Source organism: Cyprinus carpio, chromosome A23 (assembly GCF_018340385.1).
Source record: "Cyprinus carpio isolate SPL01 chromosome A23, ASM1834038v1, whole genome shotgun sequence".
Classification (NCBI taxonomy): Eukaryota; Metazoa; Chordata; class Actinopteri; order Cypriniformes; family Cyprinidae; genus Cyprinus; species Cyprinus carpio.
The window spans coordinates 13,402,272-13,426,252 of record NC_056594.1 but is presented as its reverse complement, the minus strand read 5'-3'; the positions used below and the strand labels follow the sequence as shown (position 1 = coordinate 13,426,252).

General features: G+C 36.7%; 1 protein-coding gene across 6 annotated transcripts in view; it reads left to right on the top strand.

The window, feature by feature from the left end:
- LOC109065840 (membrane-associated guanylate kinase, WW and PDZ domain-containing protein 3) overlaps positions 1-23,981 on the top strand; it is a 127,220-nt gene that overhangs the window by 70,931 nt on the left and 32,308 nt on the right. For all 6 annotated transcript variants that reach the window (XM_042713770.1, XM_042713769.1, XM_042713768.1 and 3 more), the window contains 3 exons: positions 6,559-6,675; positions 11,847-11,966; positions 18,816-19,022. In XM_042713770.1, the coding sequence (XP_042569704.1) occupies positions 6,559-6,675; positions 11,847-11,966; positions 18,816-19,022 (444 nt within the window). The remainder of the gene's footprint in view (positions 1-6,558; positions 6,676-11,846; positions 11,967-18,815; positions 19,023-23,981) is intronic.

Sequence of the window (23,981 nt, the reverse complement as noted above, 5' to 3'; positions counted from 1 at the left end):
GCTAGTTTGATGATTGAGGACACCGGCATTTAAATGTGAAACTGTCGTGGCATGTTATGGCCTGAGGGTGCTGTTGTTTTTAGCCTTTATCTGGGATTCATAGGAGTTCGGAACAGAGGCTGTGTCCCAAAACCTGAAAAAAGGCCGTCTTCACAGGCAGTGTGAAGCTGTAGGAAGGTATTAGCACACATGAATTCAATGTTTGCATAACATCTTGTTCAAAACATGCTTTCACATCAGTTTTTAAAGACAGCATAGAAAAAAACACAAAATAGCATTTATTTAAAAGAAAATGTACTTTTCACATTTCACAAAAAAATTAAGAAATAGAAATAATTTTTATTCACTTTATGTTTGCCTATTATTTTGGGAGGCCGCTACATGCAAAAAGAAAAAAAGTTAACATTTCTCTTGGTTACAAATGCAGACAAAATCTTAAATTCCTCAGTAAACTTTTGAGTGAATTGTGTGTTTGCTTTGGGCCCTGTGAGCCAACAAAACCCTGCAGATCTAACAAGCAGAGAGAAAGCGGGACCCGAGGTGCCAAGCGCCTCTTTCTGCCGGCTAATTAGCTCTTCACTGGGCTTCCCGTGAATCTCCATTGGAGCACTGTCATAACATGGCCTTGTTAGTTCCTGGTGATGGTTTATCTGTGGCATTTATATGGCTCTCCTAATTGAAAAAAGAAGGGGACTCAGCATGTGGGATTGTTTTCAGGGGTGAGGTGACTGTGTTATGTAAGCACTATGTATGTAGACTCCTATGAATTCATAGTCATGTGAGAGTCTGTTTGTGTTTCTTTTGTTTGATATTGGCAAATAGAGTACTCGTGCCTGAAGATATACTAGAAGGTGTTGAAGTAGAAAGGTGGTAAGGTGCATTCAGTTGGCTTTTCCTACGACACGCATAAAGAATAGACACATGGGATCACACAATGTTTGTGCAAATGTTGGTGATGAGTTGTTTCAGCTCAGCCTTTGTTTGCTGTAGTCGTCTCTGCATGTAGTTTGTAGTGTTGTTTAGCTTGTAAATCCAGAAGGTACAGTCGGCTGGAAATGTGGTAGTTGTTATCTTCCTGGTGCTGATTTACTTGTTTGAATAACACTAATATTTTTCTTCAAACTGAACATTTTCTGCTACAGCTAAAACAGTGTTACTAGACTTTGGCAGTGTTGGCACTATATTTAATGTGACACGAATTAAAATGAGGCTATAGAGTCCTTCACAATGTCATACCTACAATCACAGTCAATCATTCAGCCAATGAAACATAGAAAAATATGTATATCTGCAGTGGACAAACACTTCAGATCTTAGGAAAATGATATATAGCTTAGTATGTTATATTACAGGTTGAACAGGCTACTTATGGAGGGCTGTGCTAACAATGAAAATAAAACCAAAATCTGATTTATTTATTTATTCGCAGTAAATGCTACTCCACATGATCACTGCAAGTGCTGTGAGTTTGAGTCACTTATAAAGTGCGTTTAGGAACACAACATGCGCTGACAATCTTCCCAAATGTGTAATGAGAAGCATTTAGCTGTTGTCGAGAAGCTTTAAAGGTTACCTGCGGTTTTCCACTAAAAATAAAAGCAGGCATAAATATAATTATCTTAATTTTACATTTGTACTGTGAAATAAAATTATGATTAATATGATTTTTATTAAATACCCTATTTTTTATTTTATGTTCATATTACAATATTATGTTATTGTAAACAATATTGTTTCTTATTTTTATATTTATATTTAATAATATTAACAACAGCAATAATTATAATTATTAGTATTAATTCACAATTTTGGGGGCAAATTGTGCAGCCTTAAAAGCAAGCAATTTTTATTTATTTATTTATTTATTTTTAAAAAATAGCTTCACAATCTGTAAAACATATTTTAACATTCGGCTGGTGTGCAAATAAAAAAAGTGTTGCCGGTTATCATCTACTCGGCAAACATGACTTCATTAATATTCATGGACCAAGTTAATAAGGTTTTTTAATGTACCCCTCTCACTTTTCAGATCACTCCTACGCCCCTGGTCAGATTGAATATGGCGTCTACTCCAACTAAAGTCCATTCCACACTCCCACTCTCTGACATTTTAGCATGTCTGGGGAGATATCACCTTCCCTGATGACTAGTGTCTTTTAGTCAAGAGGATGAGAGCAGAACTATTGTAAACCACATAAAAAGAGTTAGTCAAATTATAATGGATAAGTACAATGAAAATAAGAATATCTTCAAAGCTTTTGTACAAGAATAGACCGTCATGGATTCTTGCCTGACCTTGTCTACCTTGGTGAAAATGGCTCTAATGGCTTGATGATGAGGCACAGAAGGAGCTATTGTATCCCGTGGCTCCCATGGGCAGCCTGGCAGTACAGTGACTGGAACTTGGTGCAGTCTAGTGGGAGACCAAGGGTGGCACCCCAGAGATATGACACAGCTCGCTAATGCTACCTGACAGCGTAGCCACAAAGAGCGCCTTGTTCTGTAAACAAAGACCTAGGCTGATACAGAATGAGTGTGTGGGGGGTTTCAGTGAGTGTTAGTGTGTGAGAATGTCATCCAAAATAACAATGGACACGTCCATGTGTATGATTGGCTAATGTCCTGATGTCTCCCGCTGCTCTGCATGTATGAGGACACAACTGTGAGAACTGCTGGCATCTTGTAACTCTTTCATGAAAGATCTTCAGCCATATCTGGGGTAAAGGCTTTTGGCACACAGCGTCATATAGCTGAGTTTGTGTGAAATGCAAGCATGCAGGATTTTTCTAGGGGAACATGGAGCATGTTCCTGGGTGCTACTGTACAATACTTGATGAAGGATGAAGCAAAGCTGTTGTGGCCTGACCTAAATTCCTCCTGTTTTACAATGTCCAAAGAATTACACAGTGTAGCTCTTGGACCTTGTTGTACAACTTAATTTGAACACCGTCACAAGCTTCCCTACATAAAAAGCCCTTGTTTGGCATGGTTTTTATTTGTGAGTGAACGCAATTTATACTTGTTGTGCTTAACAGTAGTTTATATAAGAAATGCCTTTTGAATGCCACATTCAAAATAACCCTCACAGATCTCTGTTACTGTGTGTTAAAAAGTTAAAGGAATAGGTCACCCAATTATAAAAAATTCTGTCATCATTTACTCACCCTCAAGTAGTATGGAAAAAAATACTATGGAAGTCAATGGCTACCGTCAACTGTGTGGTTACCAACATTCATCAAAATATCTTCTTTTGTGCTCAACAGAAGATAGAAACTCATATAGGTTTGGAACAACTTGAGGGTGAGTCAAGATACTGTATGTAAATATAGTCTATCTGTATTTGATATCTTTTTTTGAACAAAAATGTATGAGTAAATATCACAAATATCTCAAAAGAATGTTCAAAGTATGTGGCAGTAATATATAACATAATCCTAATAAAAATGCTATAAAACACACTAAAATACAAATGTACAACAATGAACTGAAATCATATTTTGGGGTTTGTTTTGATTGCAACAGAATTACATATTAGCTTGACAAAGTGGGGCCATGAAGTCAAAAGCATTGAAAATACACTTGATCAAGCATTCTAAAATACAATTGTATTACTACGATTCAAAATATGATTCATTTGCTTCACCTCCTTGTCTGATTTACAACCTCTTGTGTGATACTGAACACATTCCCAGTGCGTTTCATGCTCTCAAGCTGCTGATTATTTCCAGCTGTTGGTGGCTTGAGCTGGTGATGTCAGTGTAAGAGGAGTCTGGGGGGCTTCTCTCCACTCGTCCTGCCTCTCCTTTGAGGTCTCACAGTACGACTCACAGAGCCTCCCTAGCGGTCCCAACTGGCCTCATTCAGCATAGTTCAGCACTTCATACTGCAGCTCAATACGCACTCGTGCTGGACCAAGACACTCCCTAATGAACGGCAGCAATAAATCATGTTATACACTATTGGAAATAAGAACTGCGTAAAGTGTGTGCAGAATGAAAAAGTTGTAGACACATTGTAATGTCTTTCTAAACAGCCACAGAGGAGGAAATAATACCAGAACTCTAAATGAGAATGATGGGCCTCTTGAGCACATTTAGATTGGAGCAAATTAGTATGCATCGAAGTCGACCAATGAAATGAGGCTAATCTGCAATCACAGTGGGCCATCCATTCCATTCCCCGTGAGATAGAATTGCTTGGGGAGAGACTTGTTTTGATTACCTTGCATTTGAAATAAGTCGGATATAACAAAACAGGTTTTGTATTTATTCTGTCTTGAGGCACACATGCCGTTTCTCTCAAAGCCACATCAAGTATTCTTCTTTTCAGTTTGTCTGAAACATTGAATTTACAGTGAAGTTCATGTTCATTCCTAATGACTTAACATTTGGTTTAATGGCAACAAAGCATAAAATAATTAGAAGAATAATTCTGAGTATTTATTATTCCTTTTCAAGATCTGAACAGTTTCTGTTTACTTAACAATGACCCAGGGCCAGTCTAAAAGTGTTCCAAGCCCTGTTGGGCCAATGCAAAAATAAACTTAGCAAAAATAAATGTTATGTTTTCTATTCTATGTTATGATATGTTTATTATATATTATATCTCTCATATTGTATTTTTGTAGGAAAAAAAAAACTATATACTGTTATTTTAGCAGATGTGAGGATGTTGCAAAGGTGTAGCTTGACCCCTTTTTGAAGTAGCATGAGCGGCTCTTTTACCTGTAATTATGTGCCAGAGTGTGTCAGGATCCATGATTGCACAGGTCTGTGAGGACAGCCAGCAGGTTCAGCAGCTGCGAGGTCCAAAACAATGCTTATTGATGCAGCAGCCATGTGACTGGCACAGTTTCAAAGCACATCCTCCTCACCCAGAGATCATCAGCTGCGTAATACCAACAGCTGGAGACTGGAGCTGCTCAAAGAGGCATTGCTTTCTTCCCTTCCCTCCCATATTTAATTTGCCAGGGGAAACTTGGCTCGGACTGTTTTATTCTGTAATTTTGAGGGTCTTCTCCTCCCCTCCTTCCTCCAGGATGACTTGCACCGCCCCCTCTCTTCCTTGAACTCAGCCTGAACTCCTGGCACGTTTGCTGCAAGGGCAAAGCAATAGAACCTGCATTGTTTTGTTAAGGCTCATCATGCATTCACACATCTGGATGTTCAGGAAGAGAAGCCAGTAAATATTTTTTTGTAGCACTGGTAACAGCTGGACCTCCTGCTGCACTTCACATGATTGTCATTCAATCCAGAAGACTGGGACAGTTTCCAGAGTTTAGCATGATTTAGTCGTATTCACCTCATTTGCAACTGACAGTGTTTCACTTTTGTTTGTTTGCTTTTTGTTTGTCACCAGCACAGCTGTTGCTAATGAGTGGAACTCATAGATTATCAAATTTCTATATAAAAATAGAAATCTTACATCATTCTACACATGATGTACAAGTTTCTGTAAAGACAGTTTGCTAAACTTTTGAGCAAATAATGCTCTTCTTATCAAGAGCCAAATGAATACATGAATGTTTGTCTCCAACCAGAAGTTTACAATAAAGATTATTTTAATAGTTTGAAAGAAGTGCCATATGCTCACTAAGGCTGCATTTATTTGATTAATACAGTAAAAAAAAATAATATTGTGAAACATTAGTATAAATTTAAAAATAGCTTTTTTTCAATTTGAATATATTTTAAAATGTAATTTATTACTGTGATGGTAAAGCTGAACTTTCAGTAGCCATTACTCCAGACTTCAATTTCATATGACCCTTCAGGAATCATTCTAACATGCTGATTTGGTGCTCATGAAACATTTATTATTATTATCAGTGCTGAAAACAGCTGCTTAAAGGGGAAATAACATACACAGTTTCTGTCAATCTCGTGTTAATCTCGAGTACCAATAGAGTAGTATTGCATCCTTCATATCTCTGAAGAGTCTTTAGTTCTATCAGATTTGTAAAAGACAGATACAGCTTTATGCTTCTCTCTGAAAACAGTCCAGCCCCTGGAGGCATGCCGTGGGAGGAGCTAAAGAGTCACAAGCACACAAAGCTTTTGTATAGCAATAGTCTTCAAGCTGTGGCATTGACACAAAACAGAAACAACAACTTTATTGACTTAAATTTGATCTAATCTGTTTATAAAACTTTTGTCAAAGAAATGCCAGGAACAAACAAACTCGCTTGCACAACTCCATTGCTTTGGCCATGTTTAGCATGAGAATCCAACTCTTTAAAAGTGTGAAGTCAGAATGCATGAAATGGCATCTTTCATCAGAATGTACATTTTGAGTTACAAGTTTCATTTTCAGCTGCCCTCTGCTCTAATCTGTCATATAGAGAGCACTTTTGCTCGATCCAATCAGTTTCTGAAGAATAAAATCAAGACATGATGGATGACACAAGTCAAACCTACATATTTTGGAATGATAAATATCCTGTTTTATTGTATTCATTTATTGTAATATTGTACAATATGGATATAAAATGGTACGCAGATTAAGTTTTTTTTTACTCAAACTACCCAAAATTTACCCAGATTCAATGTGTATCTGCAGGTAAAGTGTTGAACACGGATCTGCGTCATTACCTCAGCCTGCAGTTCCAGAAAGGCTCTTTGGACCACAAGCTCCAGCAGGTGATCAGAGATAATCTGTACCTGCGCACCATTCCCTGTGAGTACCTCACACATTCACACATCTGACCTCACTCAGATCCTTAGATCTCATTAAATATGTTATTGTAGGTCATACTCAGATGATTCTGTCATGATACCGGCTGTTCAGACAATAATTATGGTGACAGTAACACATCTTCAGTCTGTATTTTCAAAGTGTGGTATGATGGGTACTGTGCATGCTTTGGACTGGTTTTATTAGTCAGCACTGCAGCGGAGTATGAAATCACTCCCGGTTTCCCATCTAGTGCACAGTGATCACATAGAACAGTACTGCAGTTCTGACGATCAGTGAAGCATTGTATAATGTTTTAATTGTTCATTCATTCATTCGTTTATTTATTTACTCATTCATTCGTTCAGTTATTTCTTTTTTCATTCATTTATTCATGTATTTGATTATTCATTTATTCGTTCATTCATTCATTCATTTACTATAAAGTGATGGATTTGGTTTCAAGTAAAAACGTATATGTTCAACAAACAAAATTTAAAAAATTGTAGTTTAATAACAGGTTGTGTAGAATACATCTTGACATGTTAACACTTCTAAAGCTTGGGGATTGTGGCATATACAATAGTTGTACAAAGTACAAAATAACCCAGACACATACTGATAAAAAAAATGTATAGCCTGAATGCACTGCAAGTCGCTTTGGATAAAAGCATCTGCTAAATGCGTAAATGTAAATACACATATCACCACAAAAGTTCTGCCAAAGACATATGTTATGAGTGTTGCATAGTTTTTGTTTGCAAAATAGCCAGTGCACACTATGACAGATAATCATTCTATAAATTTGGACTCACATTTTATTGCTTTAAAAGGTGAAATCAGTTTTGCAGTCTGATAACTGGAATCTGAGTCATAATCTTTGTAAAAAATGTATTTGTCCTTGTCCACTAAACAAAGCTGGAAATGAGGTATTTCAACCCCAAATCACTTTTGGAAATGTTCAGCTCAATTTAAATGAAGGTCTAATCTAAAAGAGTTCTTATGAACCCAGAAGTGCTGCTGCTGAGTGCTGGTTTGTAATGTTGAAAGAGTGAGTAGACTCAGCATGTGTTTTCTAGGGTTATTCACATGCTCTTTCTCTCCATTCTGCCCTCACCTGGTAGAACAGACTCTTCACCCAGCCCATATTCTGCAGCTGAGAGTCATAAGTCACAGCATTCCTCTTTTCACCCCGATGACAGTGACTATAATAATAACTGTAATGTTTTAAAAATTCATTCTAATTCTATGAGAATAAAGAATTCCACACCACAACTATAACAATAATGACACAGAGGAACGATGTCATCAGAATCACTTTCAGAATGATTTTTTTCCAGCTGATAAACAACAACAGAAACACAGCTATATGTAGCTATAATGTAGCCAAATAGAATTTACTGAAGAGCTTCAGTATTTAAAGAGGCAGAAGACAGCGCATGCTCATTATAAACAGAACGCTATCTTCTGTTAATGTAGATGCTAATATAGTTACCATTAGTTATTCTTGGAATGAACGGGCCTTTAATCCTCATTCCTGCCACATGCCTGCTATAACAAGCAGATGCCAGAGGCTGCTGATGCCTGCTTGAGGACAGTTTAATCCTTCTCTCACTCTCTCCCTGTTTCTTTTGTGCCAATTTCAGTTTCCATACTTCCAGTGCCTGTACTGTTTAATGTCACATAATCATGATCGATTAAACCTGTTGGGTAATGTAGAATTACTTGCCAGAATTGGCTCAGTAATTTCTTGGCAACAGTTTTCAGTTACAGCCCGTCTGGAACAGACAACCATATTTTTTCTTAACAACATCAGTGCCAATAAACCAGTACGTAATCAAGAAATGTGTTTTGCTCTTTTGTTGTGCAGAATACAGTATGTGGTCTGGTCACAAACCAGTGAATTAGTGAAACATATGCCTTAATTACTTGCACATCTTTAATGAGTGCTTTTTTTCTCTCGGGCTATGGTGTAATCTTTTAATTAGTGCTGTTTGTTAAGAAACTTATCACCATTAATATGGCTCATACTTAGGGTTAGAGATTTCAAAAAACACTTAATGCAAACTATTAAAGGAATATTTCTGTAATTATAGGAACATTTCTGTAATTATATACTCCCCTTTATGGAACTCCAAAACTAATGCTGTTTTGGACCCCTTTGAATTTCTTCAGAATATCTTCTTATGTGCACCACACAGCAGAAGAAATTCCAGAGTCATAACGGCCAGAATATCATACACTTGGGAATGGGATTTTATGACTTTAATCACCTAGCAACTGCATTGCACCAGCCAAACAGTGTTGTGTCAGCAACCTATGCACCAGCAAGCACTGTTTATTTATTTATTTATTTTTTCAGTAAATGTAAAAATCTAGTCTCTGTCTGTTAATTTAGAGTGTGATGTAGTTTGTGCTGTTTTCATTAAGTTACTCCTGCAACTGGCATGTGGCTCTTTGTAATTTGGGATTTTAATGGACACCAGGCCTGAGCAGATGTTTCGTTTGCTGTGGCTCAACATTGCGTGAGACACAGGCTCAGTGTGTGGGCCCACCTGGAATCTCTAATGCCATTCTCATCCACTGTCCTTGTTACGGTCTGTTCAGGCCCATGACTCAACACACAGTCCTCCATTCACACTTTTCCATCCAGTATAATCATAAGCACCGGGCTGAGAGCCAGATGATGGACAGGTCTAATTATATTTAATAGCACCAGTAATAGCAGTTATGTCAGAATGAACTGTCGTAGTTCATCTTCCAGGCTTCAGTCAAGTAAAATAGTCAAATAATTATTTAATTGTAAGTTAATAATCACAGTAAAGCCAATCAAGTCACCTTTATTTATATAGCGCTTTAAACAAAAAAGATCGTGTCAAAGCAACTGAACAACATTAATTAGGAAAACAGTGTGTCAATAATGCAAAATCACAGTTAACGGCAGTTCATCATTGAATTCAGTGATGTCATGCAGCTCAGTTCAGTTTAAATATTATCTGTGCAATCATTTCCAATCAAGTCAACGATATCGCTGTAAATGAAGTGTCCCCAACTAAGCAAACCAGCGAGGAGCAGTATTGCCATTTAATTGAAGTCAGTGTTTAATAATACATTACTAATACTTAAAGAGAGAACATTTATTTGACAAACTTGACAAAAGAAGATGATTTGAAATATCTTGGGACTTTTTTTTTCTTTTTTTCTTTTTTTGGTTCATACAATTGAAGTCAATGGGCTCCAATGTTGTTAGGTTTCCAAGGTTCTTCTAAATATATTCTCTTGTGTTCCACCTACTCTTTTCTGACATTATTTACTCACATTTATGCAACTTTAAACCCCTTTCACTTTTTATTCTGCATATCAATATTTTGTATTTTAAAGAATCCGAATGATTTAATAAATGAGTTGAAATGCAGAACCGAATCAGTCTGAATGATTTCAGGTTTATGAATGGATCAAGTTATTCATTAAAAAGAACCAGCTCAAAAAAAAGATTCATTCACCGATCCAGTTCTCTCACTGATTTCTCAAGTTAATACTTTATTGATAAGAGTTCACTGAGGAAAATTGTCAGTGATTAATCTATCTAGGCTTCAGAAGACCACCTTTAAGCTTTTTCAGGGTTAATTTTTTTGACCTCACAAATACCGTCACTGTGAAATGTGGTCTGAAATGGATTCACTTCATGAAGCACTGACTGCACTATCTGTCATACCTTTTGCTCATCTGACAACTTCTTGAATGGAACTGTTGCACACATCTCTCTGGACACGGGGACAGAAAAGTCATTAAAGCCATGTCCTTTGAAAAAAAAGAGGAAAGAAGAACGCCTGGAGTCCAAATTGCCACATAATCTTTGAAGCTCAACTGAAGCCTCCATCTCCCTACCTCCTCCTGCTGGCATTAATATCCGTTATAGCTCAACGGAAACCCCTCTCTGCCTCATCCGCATATATATATATAAATGAATGCAGAAATAAAAATGTGCCCTAGGTGGTCAATCTTAAAGGATTGCTTTTTTTTTTTACACTTGTGCAGATTTAAGACTTTAAACTTTTCCAGAGCTTGTTAAGAGATCTCACAGCTGATGATGAGTACATAATGAAGTTTAAATAGGATTCAACATTCCTTTAATGTCACAGAATAAACACTTCATCTTGTGTTGCCAATATTAGTCTTCTATATAATATAAAAATACCTTTGCATTCAGAATTCATGTGTGAAACACTAGCACTAACTTCCATTTTAAGAAAGATTTGGTTCTTCATAGCAGTCTTTGAAGTGCAAGAATTGTTTCAGGAGAGGGCCAAGTTGGGTCAGTCTTTTCTTTGTGATGTTCTGCAGAGTGCAGGGTTGTGCAGCATCATGCTGGGGTGGATGGTGGTGCTTAAGCAGCTAGCAGTGTTTTGTGTAGCTTGTGCAAACTGCAGAGCTAATTGTTTGTTTATCCTCCTCCAGCACAGAAACTGGCAACTGGGCTCTCGCCCCACAGTAGCTGCTGTGTGACTGTCAAGTTTGACAAATTTTAGTGATGCAGCAAGCAAAGTGTGAACTGTAGTTAACGATGGAAAAAAGACTACAGCAGAATATCTGGATGCAGATGATTCATTGTGTTCTCTCTTGTAGAGAGGACAACAATAAAGGCTCTCAAAAGTGAGCCATGTTGTCTTTTGTTCAGTGAGAGTCTGTTTGTAAAGAGTTTTTGTTTGCAGTTCCTCTTACAACAGAGAAAATGAGATCAACACTCAAAATAAATGTAAAGAAAATGTCTGTTTTCAGTATCCTTTATATTTATCTTAAAAATTGAATGCAGTTGGGAGTTGTTTTGTTTGTTTTTGATTTTTTTAATCAAATGCCCACTTCTCAAATTCTAGTTAATAACTATTATTACCTAATAAATAACTGTTACGCTCGGATGTGCATCCCAATACGGAAAAAAAAATCTGGCGCTGTTTCCATTTTATCACAACATTTTTAAATTTGCAAGTGTGGGGAGCTTTACAGTACAAAGGCAAACAGTAAAATCTATACATAAAAGGTATTTGAAATAAGTGTTACCTTTCTGTAACAAAAATGTAAAAATATGTACATAGTTATAAATATATGTACTTTACACAAAAAGAGCATTTTTCCTCTAATAATTTGTTACTCATCGTTGTGTGTGCCCTTGGCAGGTACCACGAGGCAGCCTCGCGAAGGGGAGGTTCCAGGAGTGGACTATAATTTCATCAGCGTGGGGGAGTTTCGTGTGCTGGAGGAGAGCGGCCTGCTGCTGGAGAGTGGGACATATGATGGTATGAAACCGTGTGTAGGAGCTCTGAGAGTCAAGGATCATTTCTTGTGGGCATGGTATACAGATACTTGTTGAGAACACAATCTAAATTAGATATACAGTATTTGCTGAAGGAATTACTAGTGTTTGCAAGATGCATGGATGTGAGGAAGGGTAATGCATTCTGCATCTTGTTTTTTATCTGCTGTGCATGAGAATCAACAAATAACCCGACACAAGAGTGTAAAGGATAAGATTTATAAGACCAATTCACTATGCAATGGCTGCAAAGCTCAACTTTATGTAAATAAGGGGTGACTCAATGTGGCAACTACCAATGGGAGTGCAGACAGCAAAGTTTAAGCCTACCAGCAACCAACTGCTCAGAAATGTCCCTTAAAGTGATATTTAAAGGTGTATTTCACCCAAAAATGAATATTCAATGACTAGTCATCATATACTCACCCCCATGTCCTTCCAAGCCAATATGATTTCCTTTTTTCTTTGGAAAATTCTCTCTGTGTTTTTTGTCTGTACAATGAAAGTCAGTGGCATCCTCTGTTGTTTTGGACCCCACTGACCTTCATTGAACGAACAAAAATAGTTTAAAAGGAAATATTTTCTTTTGTGTTTCAAAGAATAAAGAAAGCAGTGCACGTTTGAATTGAAGAGAGGGTAAATAAACAATGACAATATATTAATTCTGGTGTGAGCTATTCCTTTAAGGCTAAAAATTACCTACAAAACAAAGTTTGGAGCTTCGAGCTGAATTAATTGCAGATGAAAAAGAAGAAAGAGGAATTACAATACAAGCTCTAGGTCATCTCAGTTTATGTTGAACTTTAGTTTCCTTCACTCTTAAAGTATTGCTTTCAAATTCTGTAGATTCCCGTAGCAAAAATGAATATGGGCTACATTACTGTGTAGTTGCAGCATCGGTTGCTGACTCACCGTGTTTTTATGTTAATTAAGGCAGACACGTGTGCTGAGTGTTTGTACTGCACACTCGTTTATTTGGCATATACCTCCTCTGCTGACTTGAAATAGATCAGAGCTGAGGGCGTTCACCTTCTGTGATTCATACCGTCTCTGTAACATGCCTAAAGGATCTCAAGGTCTGAGTTATTAATGTCACAGCCTCAAAGCCAGTGAGTTCCTCACTGATAAAACCAGTAAATGCTTGGCAAAGTCTTAGCCTTTGGCCATGTGGGAAGGAGGTGGGTTTGGTTAATGATCCTTCGATGAGTCACAGAGCCAAGAGTGCCCTTTTTTCAATGGGAAGATCGCGTTGTAGTTTCCAGGGTGTAGAAGTAAATCTGTCCGATGTGGATGTCACACTGGGTGACTTTTACTGTGGCCTTTCCATCTACATGAAATATCTTGTCTCTTGGGATTTTAGCTTGAAGGATAATTTCACACTCACCAATTCTGGTTAGTGATTTCTTGTCTTCCCATGACATCTGACAAGAAAGTCAGTACATGCTGCACAAGGATTTGATGCCTGAAACCTGCATGATTTATTGAGCCTATAAATGTATTTAGAATAGTGGACCTGTTTGCTGTTTTGTTCAGAATATGCTTCCTATGTACCTATGGAACAATTTATTCATTTCTTGGTCTGTTGTGTACTTGAATATAATTTAATTATATATTAAAGAAATATAGACTACTGTTGAAAAGTTAGAGGTCAGTAGGATGTTTAAAAAAAAAAAAAAAAACTAAATTAGTACTTTTATTTAGCAAGGACAAATAAATTTAGTCAGAAATGACCGTTTTTACTGTTGCAGTTTTTTTATTTTCAATAAAAGCTGTTCTTCTGAGTTTCTATTCATCCTGAAAAAAAAAAAACTGTATTACGAAGAAATGTTTCTTCAGCACCAAATCAGCATATTAAAATGATTTCTGAAGGCTGCTGAAAACTCAGCTTTGCCATCACAGGAATAAATCACATTTTAAAATACGTTAAAATAGATAAGTTATTTTAAATTGCATTAATGTTTTACTGTACTTTGATAAAATAAATGCAGCCTTGGTGAGGATAAGAGACTTATTTCAAAAACATTTAAAAATCTTACTGACTCCTTTTTTATAATAATATATAATATAATATAATATAATATATAATATAATATAATATAATATAAAAAATCTTACTGACTCCTTTTTTATAATATAATATAATATAATAATATAATATAATATAAACATATATTACATTACATTAAAAAAAATTTATCCAACCTGTCTCTCTTTGGGGACTCAGAAAGAAACACCCTTTATACTGAGTAACATGACTTCGACCATAAACATTTCTTAAAATAATATATGTTTTTTTTTTTTGTAATTGTCTCTATTCTTCTGTGAAAACATGTTTTTATGGGTGCATCCTGTTCTGTTCTGTTATTGTTAGCTGTTGGTTAAAAGATGAACAGATTACAGTGTGTTCGACTCCATCTCCTTAAAAGCAGAGGAAAAGATTCTGTCCTGGTTTGTCCTTGTAGTGTGTGAAACAGGAAGTCCATGTTCAGACATTTTTTATGTCCTTTGCAATGGCAATCACAAGTCTTGTAGGCCTTTATAAATTCAGGGACATGATGAAGAACAAACTCTAAGCTAAAGATAATGCTGTCTGTATGCAATAGAGAGCAAGTTTATGTGTTCTCCAGAGTTGAGTCTTGCTGTTTTCAGGCCATGGAAGTAATTGACCAGTTTTTCAACATGCCCGGAGCATGATGTAATCAATGGTAACTGGTTATGCCCGAGTTTTAAGGCATAAACTCTCAATGTCCCATTTGAATGCTTCACTGGGTCGTCTTCTTACAACAGTGTTTAAAAATAATTAGAACTTGCATTTGAATCCCTTGAGGGAAGTCTCCTGCATGTGTCCTTGCCTTTCTAATGATTGCTTCAAAGTCGAGTATTGAAGGACGGCCACCTCAGAGTGACACAGGTAGACAATGTTTATAAACCAGAACATGTCCACCCAAAAGTCCATGGGAAGTGAGCAATGACGACAGTTACGGCAATCACCCTTTCTCTCTGTCATGTTCCTGGAGGGATTGTTTAGATCAGTGGTTCTCAACTTTTTTTACTCCAAGGCTCTATGACTTTCCAGTTGTTCATGATTTGCTGGATAAGGATTTTTGGGAGGATGTTTATTTTTAGAGCTTGGCATTATTCATTATAAAAATGGTCATGGAGTTAAAAGATTTTTAATTATTTACATGACACTTTCAGGTCTAGAAATAAAAAAAAAAAAAGATATTGGGAACCCTGGTTCTTCATAGAAAAAAAGACACCCAATCAGCAGTTGGGGGCATCAACAGTTGCGAGTCAATAAGATTTTTTATTTTTAATTAATACTTTTATTTAAGAAGAATGTATTAAATTCATTAAAAGGGACAGTAAAGACTTTTATAGTGTTACAAAAACTATATATTTCAAAGGAACAGTTATAAACATTTTGAAAAAGATTTTAAATTGTTATAATATGTCATAATATTACTGTTTTTGCTATATATACTCGATCATATACTGTAAATTGAAGTGACATACAGCCAAGTATGCTGACCCATACTCAGAATTCGTGCTCTGCATTTAACCCATCCAAAGAGCACACACACAGCATTGAATACTGTTTTTGCTATATACAGGGGGCAAAGAGCACACACACAGCATTGAACAATGGAACCTTTGTTTTAATGCTTGTTTTGTGCTATTTTTAATAATTTCATGTCTTCTTGAGGACCCTTCGGAAGTTTGCTTTAGCCCTCTGGTTGAGCGCCACTGATCTAGATCTCTCCTCAGGATGAGTTTTATCATTAATGATGTCCACAGAACTGCTTGAGAGCTCTTCTCATCTCTGAACGAGTGCAAGAGCCCTCTTCTGTTTGTGTAGATGCAGAATCAAGAGCTTTGAACAACAGCATCCCCACTGTCCACAACAAGATCCCCAACATCCCGCAATAGGATCCAAAAGGCTTTGGGCGATACGGTTTTCCATCTGTCCATACTTCAGCAGTCTGCTCAGTGTCCCACAAAAAGGAACTCAAGGCTTTGAAGTGCTTTTCCCAACTGAGACAAACTTTTCCTTCAGCTTATTTGATTCGTATTTTTGGTGCACTGATGTTTAAGTTGCACTGCAACTTGGCCCGAGTAGGTAAAGGTCATAGATGAGTCAACTCGAATTTCATTTAGGTTTAAGGGTGTGAGGCTGTATGTGCTTGTGTGGGTGAGTGTGTGTGAGAGAGTAAACATCATTCAGGGAAAATTTCAGTGGCAAGTCTGTATTTGTTGCGCTTGTTGATCGTCATGGGTGAATTGTCGTCCTCCATCAGTTCATCGGGGACGCGGGAGCTGGCATGGTGTTATTTATTTGACATGAAACACTCAAATGTTAAATAACTACCTGCTATCGGCCCGTCTCTTTTCCTCCTGTATGCCATTCAGTGTGCAATGGTGGAAGGAAGATGGTTTCAAATCATCACCATTCCTCTGACAGCGCCTGGCTGTCTCCCACAGATTAATGCTAACAAATATCATCACAGTCTCCAGTGGACGAACCTCCCTTCTCCTTGCTGTGTTTTCTTATGGCCGTTAATGAAGGATGACGCAGTGCGCTGTTTATGAGCGATACATCATGCTGTGGCCGTTGTTCACCAGGGGACCCTAGAGGCCGTGACATGGCATGATTATGGCCATGATTAGATCACACTTTTCAGCTGTGTTGCGTGCTCAGGTATAATCAAGACATTTCCTGAAAAACACGTCTTACAGTGCCTTACTGTATTAGGGGGAACTGCAAGGTGAGAATATTAAAGCAAGCTTATTCAGCTCTTAACGACTGACACCTTTTGTATTCGGCTACCTGGTATTTGTAAAGAATTAGTATTTAGAAAAAAAAGAAATGCAATTTGCCAAATGATGATATCATTTCAATAATAAATACATTAAAAACTATTCTTGCAAAAGATTTTTTAAAGTTGTATGTGTTCACATCTTGGCAGAAAACTGCGTTATGTACAGTTTACATAGAATTGTTTTTATTTGTGTGTTGATTATAATAAATACAAATAAATAGCAATTGAATTTAACAGTTAGGACTCTGTTGTTAATGGTAACCTTTAATATTATTGTAATGTGTCAGTAATAGGGTTCCCTATATAGTTTACAGTATTAGATTAGATAGATTTTGCATAGCTGGTTCGTTAAAGCCCTTTACCGTTTTGGCCACTTCAGTCATTCCAGTCACATACATTTCTATGCATTTATAAAATCTGGAAAGGACACTCAGCTGAACTGTTTGGAGTAAGCAGGTTTATTTCATGCATGGCCTTGGCCTAGCGCCTGTTGATGGAAATGATAATGGCTGTTGACAGTGCACACTTTTGTTAAAGAACTGTCCATCTGCTGTGCAGCCACGTGAAGTCCACAGCAAGTGATTGGAGGATAATTATGTCTGAGGTGGCAACGATAACATGCTTCCATTAGATCTGTGATTTAGAGGCCAAACTTAAAAATTAAACTTGAAATAAACAGGATCTTTTAGAGTTTTGGATTTTTATATATAGACACCGTATCACCAAGGCTGCATATATTTGATTAATAGTACAATAAAACCATAATACTGTATAATATTATTACAATTTTAAAAAGCCTGTTTTAATACATTATGAAATGTAATGTATTCCTGTAATGGCAAAGCTGAATTTTCAGCAGTCACTACTCAAAGCAATAACTCTCTTCTTCAATTTCATATCCTACATGTCTATAATGTGACAGCACTTGTAAGATGGAGTATATTATGATAGCAAACTTTTTCTCATATCTTTCCAAATCTCAAAGGTGACAAATTAATCAATATTGTTCTTTATCGTCCTCTCCTCCCTATTAGTTTTGCAGCCAATGTTTTTGTGAATTGTCCACAAAGTAGGTCAACAAGTGTTTCCCATACATTGTACTGAGACCATTCTCACCCCAAGAAGTTTATCCAGATGAGATAGACCTCCTGCCTCTCTAGGAAGTAGAAGCCACCACACAGCTAGTCTTAATCTCTAGTGGAGGACCGTTGCCAGTAAATAACAATAAAGTGCCAGAGTGCTGCGTCTTGCTCCAGAGGAGCACTGCAGGGAGCCTAGCTGCAGTGTTGACAAACAACAAACAAGACTTATAGCTTTACTGAAAAGCGTCAGGCAGCAGGATATATTGCGAGTTCGATGTCGTTACAGTTTCTGTTCTGCAAGATCAGCGACTGACCAAGCCTCGAAAACGCAGCGCTATAGGAGCACAACTCCTACAGACTAAACATGAAATAAGTTTGGGAAAATTATGGTAGAACTACCTCCAGCTATGGCCAAGCACAGTGGTTATTTAACAGGGAGCCTAGGCCCACTAGGGGCCCTCAGCCAACTTCCAGTGGGCTCCAATAAGTCTTAAAATCATATAAATTTAATTTCATTAACATAAATCTTAATTAAAATGCTAAAAAACACATTAAAAATAAAACATTATAACACTTTATTTTCATTTGATTTATTTGTATTTTATATTTATTTTACATCTAGCAAATATCTCTCAATTCTTTTTTCTGTTTCCGTCCTGAAACAAAAAAAAAAAGAATAAAAAGGTAATTGCGACTTTTTATTTCACAATTGCATGTTTAAACTTGAAATTACGTATAAACATCTCGCAACACAAGTCAACAACTGTGAGATATAAACTCAGAATTCTGAGTTTGTATCTTATAATTCTGAGTTTATAGGTTTCCTCAAATGTACTATTTTTTAGTTTCAAAAGCATTTTCCCCAGAAATGTGTGCAGATTGTGAAAAGCTGTGTTTTTCCTTTTTAATGTATATTTGCTTTTTTCATAGGTAATTACTATGGCACTCCAAAGCCACCTGCAGAGCCCAGTCCAGTGCAGCCTGACCTGGTGGACCAGGTTCTGTTTGACGAGGAGTTTGATGCGGAGGTCCAGCGCAAACGCACCACGTCTGTCAGCAAAATGGATAGAAAGGACAGCGCAGCTCCTGAGGAAGAGGAGGAGGATGAGAGGCCACCCATGGTCAATGGGCTCACAGGTGAGACTAGGAATGTGTGTTCAACAAGACTGAGTGAATTGATATAGGTTCTGAAAGTTTCTGAATTGTAATATACTGCATATTTGGCTTAGTATACATCATATGGATGACAATTAAAAAATCAATAATGCACAAATGTAACTCAGTAGAAAATAACTGGATAGAAATTTGCAAAGACGCTCTAAGTGAGTGATTAGGTAAGTACTGTTAGCTAAGCTACTAACTATTGTTTAATAGCATGATACTAGATCAATAACTGATACATGATACTAGTTCAATATGTGTTCAACTATTAGATTTTATTAAGATTTGATGTATTTTTATATGTGTAGCTAACTACTTTTTCAAAAGTAGTAGTACTACTGAAAATTATGACTAGCTTACAGTTTGGCATGCTGATTTCAAAGTTTGACTATCCGTGTGATTCACTGTGTTGGCAGCTTGCCTGCTAGGCTTTCATTGTAAGTGTATTACTGTAAATGTGTTTTTACTTCATTTTTGCAAGCTGAGCGACTTTACATTCTGTGATAATTGACAGGAGGGCACAGATGCTGTCAAAAGAGCTGAAGTTGTTATGGGCAGATTTGATTGTGTTCCCTTGTGAGAGCAATATGAAGAGCTTTACAAGAGGGCTTCTTGGATGTGCAGTCAGTTGTATAAAGAGGGTATAGTACTGTAGAGCCCTGTGCTGCTAAAGGATGGTGTGATTAGTGTATTGCTTTCCACACATGCTGCTTCCTGTCATGCAGGAAGTCAGTAATCCTCTGTTGATTACATCAGGACCAGCCAGTAAAGCTTGTCCTTAAGAAGCTATAATGTAATAGTTTTAAATGCATAGAGCTTAAGTCAACAAAAATGGAAAGCAATTTAAAATCTAATTGGCATTTGTGACTTTGTTTGGGTCCATGTAAAATTGTTGTCCAATTTCATCTCGTGATTTGGTGTTACAGTGCACAGTACTTCAGCATCTGTCTGTTCTGCTGTGTGCAAAAACAAGCAGAGTACGAGTGGTGGTGTCTGATTTGCAAAACAATGTAGAAACTGATGGTTCTTATTAATGAATGAATCAGTCAGTAAGATTCACAAAAACTCTAGAAGTGTACCAGTTTGAATCAGACTCAAAGTGTATCACTCTGAGGGGTTATTGAATTTGAATGTGACATATTTTTGTTTGTTTTTACGTTTATTTTTATTTTTAATCGGTATACATGGTATGCATCAGTATTACATCAGAATCAAATGTGATTTTGATGCTAGAGCCATCCTTTGAGTTTTTTAGCCTTTATAACCACTTAATTTCAGTGATTATCCAGTGGCATAAATAGACCATATTATGCTTAGAATGAATGACCTTATGGCTGCTATCACTTCAAGTAATGAGCATGTTAAAGAGGCTGCTGTTTGCTGTGAGGCATAAAAGTGTCTCTGCACACCACAGAATAACTGCTGTGCCTATATCTGTCTGACTGTGTACCATCCCCTGCACTCTGTCTTCTACCTTCTCATTAAAAAGATAACTCAGGCTTATTACAGTCATTTTAGTTCTACATTAATGACTACATTTGAGCCAACCCACTGTCACCCTAATGTACACTCCTGACAACACCCACCTACAGTAGGGCTGGGTTAATGTCGCTGTAGCTGAATATTATTATTATTATTTTTTTTTAAGCTCTACTAGTGTTTCTTAAGTGTAACTGAATGACAGAAGATGGCACTTAAAGTACTAAAGTCATGAGTTTAAATCCCAGGGCAGGGGATACATCCAATGTCCCCATCCACTATAGCCAGTTTAAACTGACATGGTGCACAATGTGAAGTTGAGGTCCCCTTTAAAAATAAATTCATATTTTCATTCAGCAAGGATGCTGTGAATTGATTAATAGTGACTGTAAAGACTTTTACTGTGCAATGTTACAAAAAAAATCCAAATAAATGCTGTTCTTTTGAACTTTCTATTCATCAAAGAATACTGAAAAAGTATCATGATTTTCACAGAAATATTAAGCAACACAACTGTTTTCAACTGTATTATATTAAGAAATGTTTCTTAAGCACCAGATCAACATATTAAAATGATTTCTGGAGGATCATGTGACACTGAAGACTGGAGTAATGACTCCTGAAAAGGCAACTTTGCTATAAGAATTAATAAATACATTTAAATAAATTAAAATCTATTAAATAAAAATTGCAATATTATTTCACAGTATTTCTGTTTTACTGTAGTTGAATAAAATAAATACAATTTTGGTGAGAATAAGAGGCTTCTTTCAAAAACATTTAAAAATCTTCCAAGGCCAAATCTTTTCAACTTTTGTGTGTGTGTGTGTGTGTGTGTGTGTGTGTGTGTGTGTGTGTGTGTGTTTGTGTGTGTGTGTGTGTGTGTGTGTGTGTGTGTGTGTGTGTGTGTGTGTGTGCGCGTAAATATCTAAATTGTGAATTTAATTTTGTGATTTCATTGGAACAGAGGGCAGCCATGCATAGCCCAGCCCTCATATCACTCCAGCATATTGAAAATCCACACTATTGCCTTAGTAATAGCCACAATATATAAGATCAGTATTAAAAATGCATGCCTTTTTTGAGATTTCTAGCTCTTGATTTTAACCCACTTCGTGGAACAGTATTTTTTTTTCCTTAAGTCTGGGTTTTTGGGAAGACTTCTGGAGAGCTCGGTTGGGGTTGAGCTACATCATGCTGAAAATAGGTAGGATTTACTGATGCTCCCTGCACAGCAAGTTTTCTTTCCCATAAATCAATGGGATATGGAACAGTGAACACCTTCAGATTATTCACATGCAGCAATAGTAAGCTTGGGGAAGAAACTGTCAAAAAAATATTTTATTCACAGCACGTTAACCCACTGCAGTTAGCACTACTGTTCTGTTTGAGCTAGCATGATTGATCACAATGGGAACTGATATCCTATCCTATTCCTTTTGCTATTTGCCCCTTCAGAATAGATACAGTAGCTTTTAAACAAGTTTTCTCCAAACTGACTTTTACTTAGAATTAATGCGAAAAGAGTTTATTTGGGCTTTAAGTTTTAAAACTAAGTCAATGAAAATCTAAGTAACACCAGCCTCAATAAACATGAGCTATTTTTCAGAGGGTCACTGGAGAAAATCAGAATTTTTTCACCACAAGAGGTTTCTGGATGCACTGAGGGAGGCTTTGTTGGCCTTGTTCATCTTCAGTTGGACAAGATGCCTCACAGCTGTCCTCCATTATGATTGGATAGAGCTTTGTAAACCCTCTGGCACAACTGACAAGATGCAAATGGCAACAGCATCTAGCGGAATTTGCCAAGTGCAAACTGAGACGATTTTGCAACCCAGAAGTGTGTTTGTGGTTTTTTATTGATTAAATTAAAACTAAAATGGCTAATCTTGTTATTGCAGTGAGCCTAGTGGGTCATAATATTTGTGTTTACATGCTTGTGGGCAGTTGTGATAGATACAGCCGCAGACTACTTAATGTACACTCGTTATAGTCTCTAACTACAATAACTGTGTGGAAAGGCCCAATTGTTTTTCCATAGACTCCGTGTGGAAGCAAACCTTCACCATTAGGTTTCACCACAGCACATCGTCTCGTCCTACTTTCAACACTCAATCTGCAACACATTGTGTTCATCTGTTCCCATTACGCTATTTTCTGTGAACACACAAGTATGATTTATTTTTAAATCCCTTTTTATATATATATATATATATATATATTTATATATATATCTATATATATATATATATATATATATATATATATATATATATATTATATATATATATATATATACACACAAGTATGATTTATTTTTAAATCCCTTTTTATATTTCTGTTTATCGTCGAGTTCAGCTTCTTTCTCCATTCGGCCACAAGCACAAAAGGCTTCTTATGATATTTGCTTTTGAATGGTGGAGCTTAGGTTTCTGTGTCATGAATGGTGCCGCCATGGTTACAGCAAAGGAACAACAAGTGCTGATTCATCTGCCACACATGCTGGCGTCCCAGTGGCAGGCTAGAATCATTCCGATGAATGGGCTTAAATCAAGACTATGTCAGCAAGATCATATCAAGCCTTTTAATGATATATACTTTGATACACTTTTTCCATCACCTCACCTCTTCTGTACAGTACAACCAGTATATCTAGACCCAGAACCATGCAATTCCGACGGGCATATATATATATATATATATATATATATATATATATATATATATATTTATGATTTATTTCTGTTATTCCTGAATTTTCAGTGCCACCTGATCCTTCATATATCATTCTAATATGATGATTTGGTGCTCAAGAAATATTTCTTCTTATCAATGATGAAAACAGTTGTGCTGCGTAATATTTTTGTGGAAACCATAATACTTTTTTACAGGATTCTTTGATGAAAAGAAAGATCAAAAGAACCTCATTTATTTGAAATATAATTTTTTAATTCCAATTAATAAATATATTTTTGATCAATTTAATGCATCTTTGCTGAATAAAAGTATAAATTACTATATTAAAAAAAGACTTGCTGACCCCAAACATTTGAATTATATTTATGTATACATATACAAATTGTATATATTCATTTTTTCAAGGGATGTTTCCTGTGAATCAACCCCGTGACTACAGTAGCACCATGTTTTATCTCAAGAGTCGGGCTACAAGAACACATGTGCTCAACAGTAAACAAAAAAGACGAATGTAGGGTGGAACTTTTCAGTGTTGCCCTCTTATACTGTCTCAGACTGCCTGTCTCATATGCACAAACACAAACAGCAGCACATTTGTGTATGTGACATCAGGCATCAGCTTCACGGAAGCGTTGTCCGGCTCTGGCCCTGCCCGAGAGGAGGCTCTCTGAACATCAGGACTGGCATGCAAATCCAGTTGCTGTTGTTGTATGCCTCCTTTCTCTCTCTCTGTTTCTCTCTCTGGAGAAGGTTGGAAAG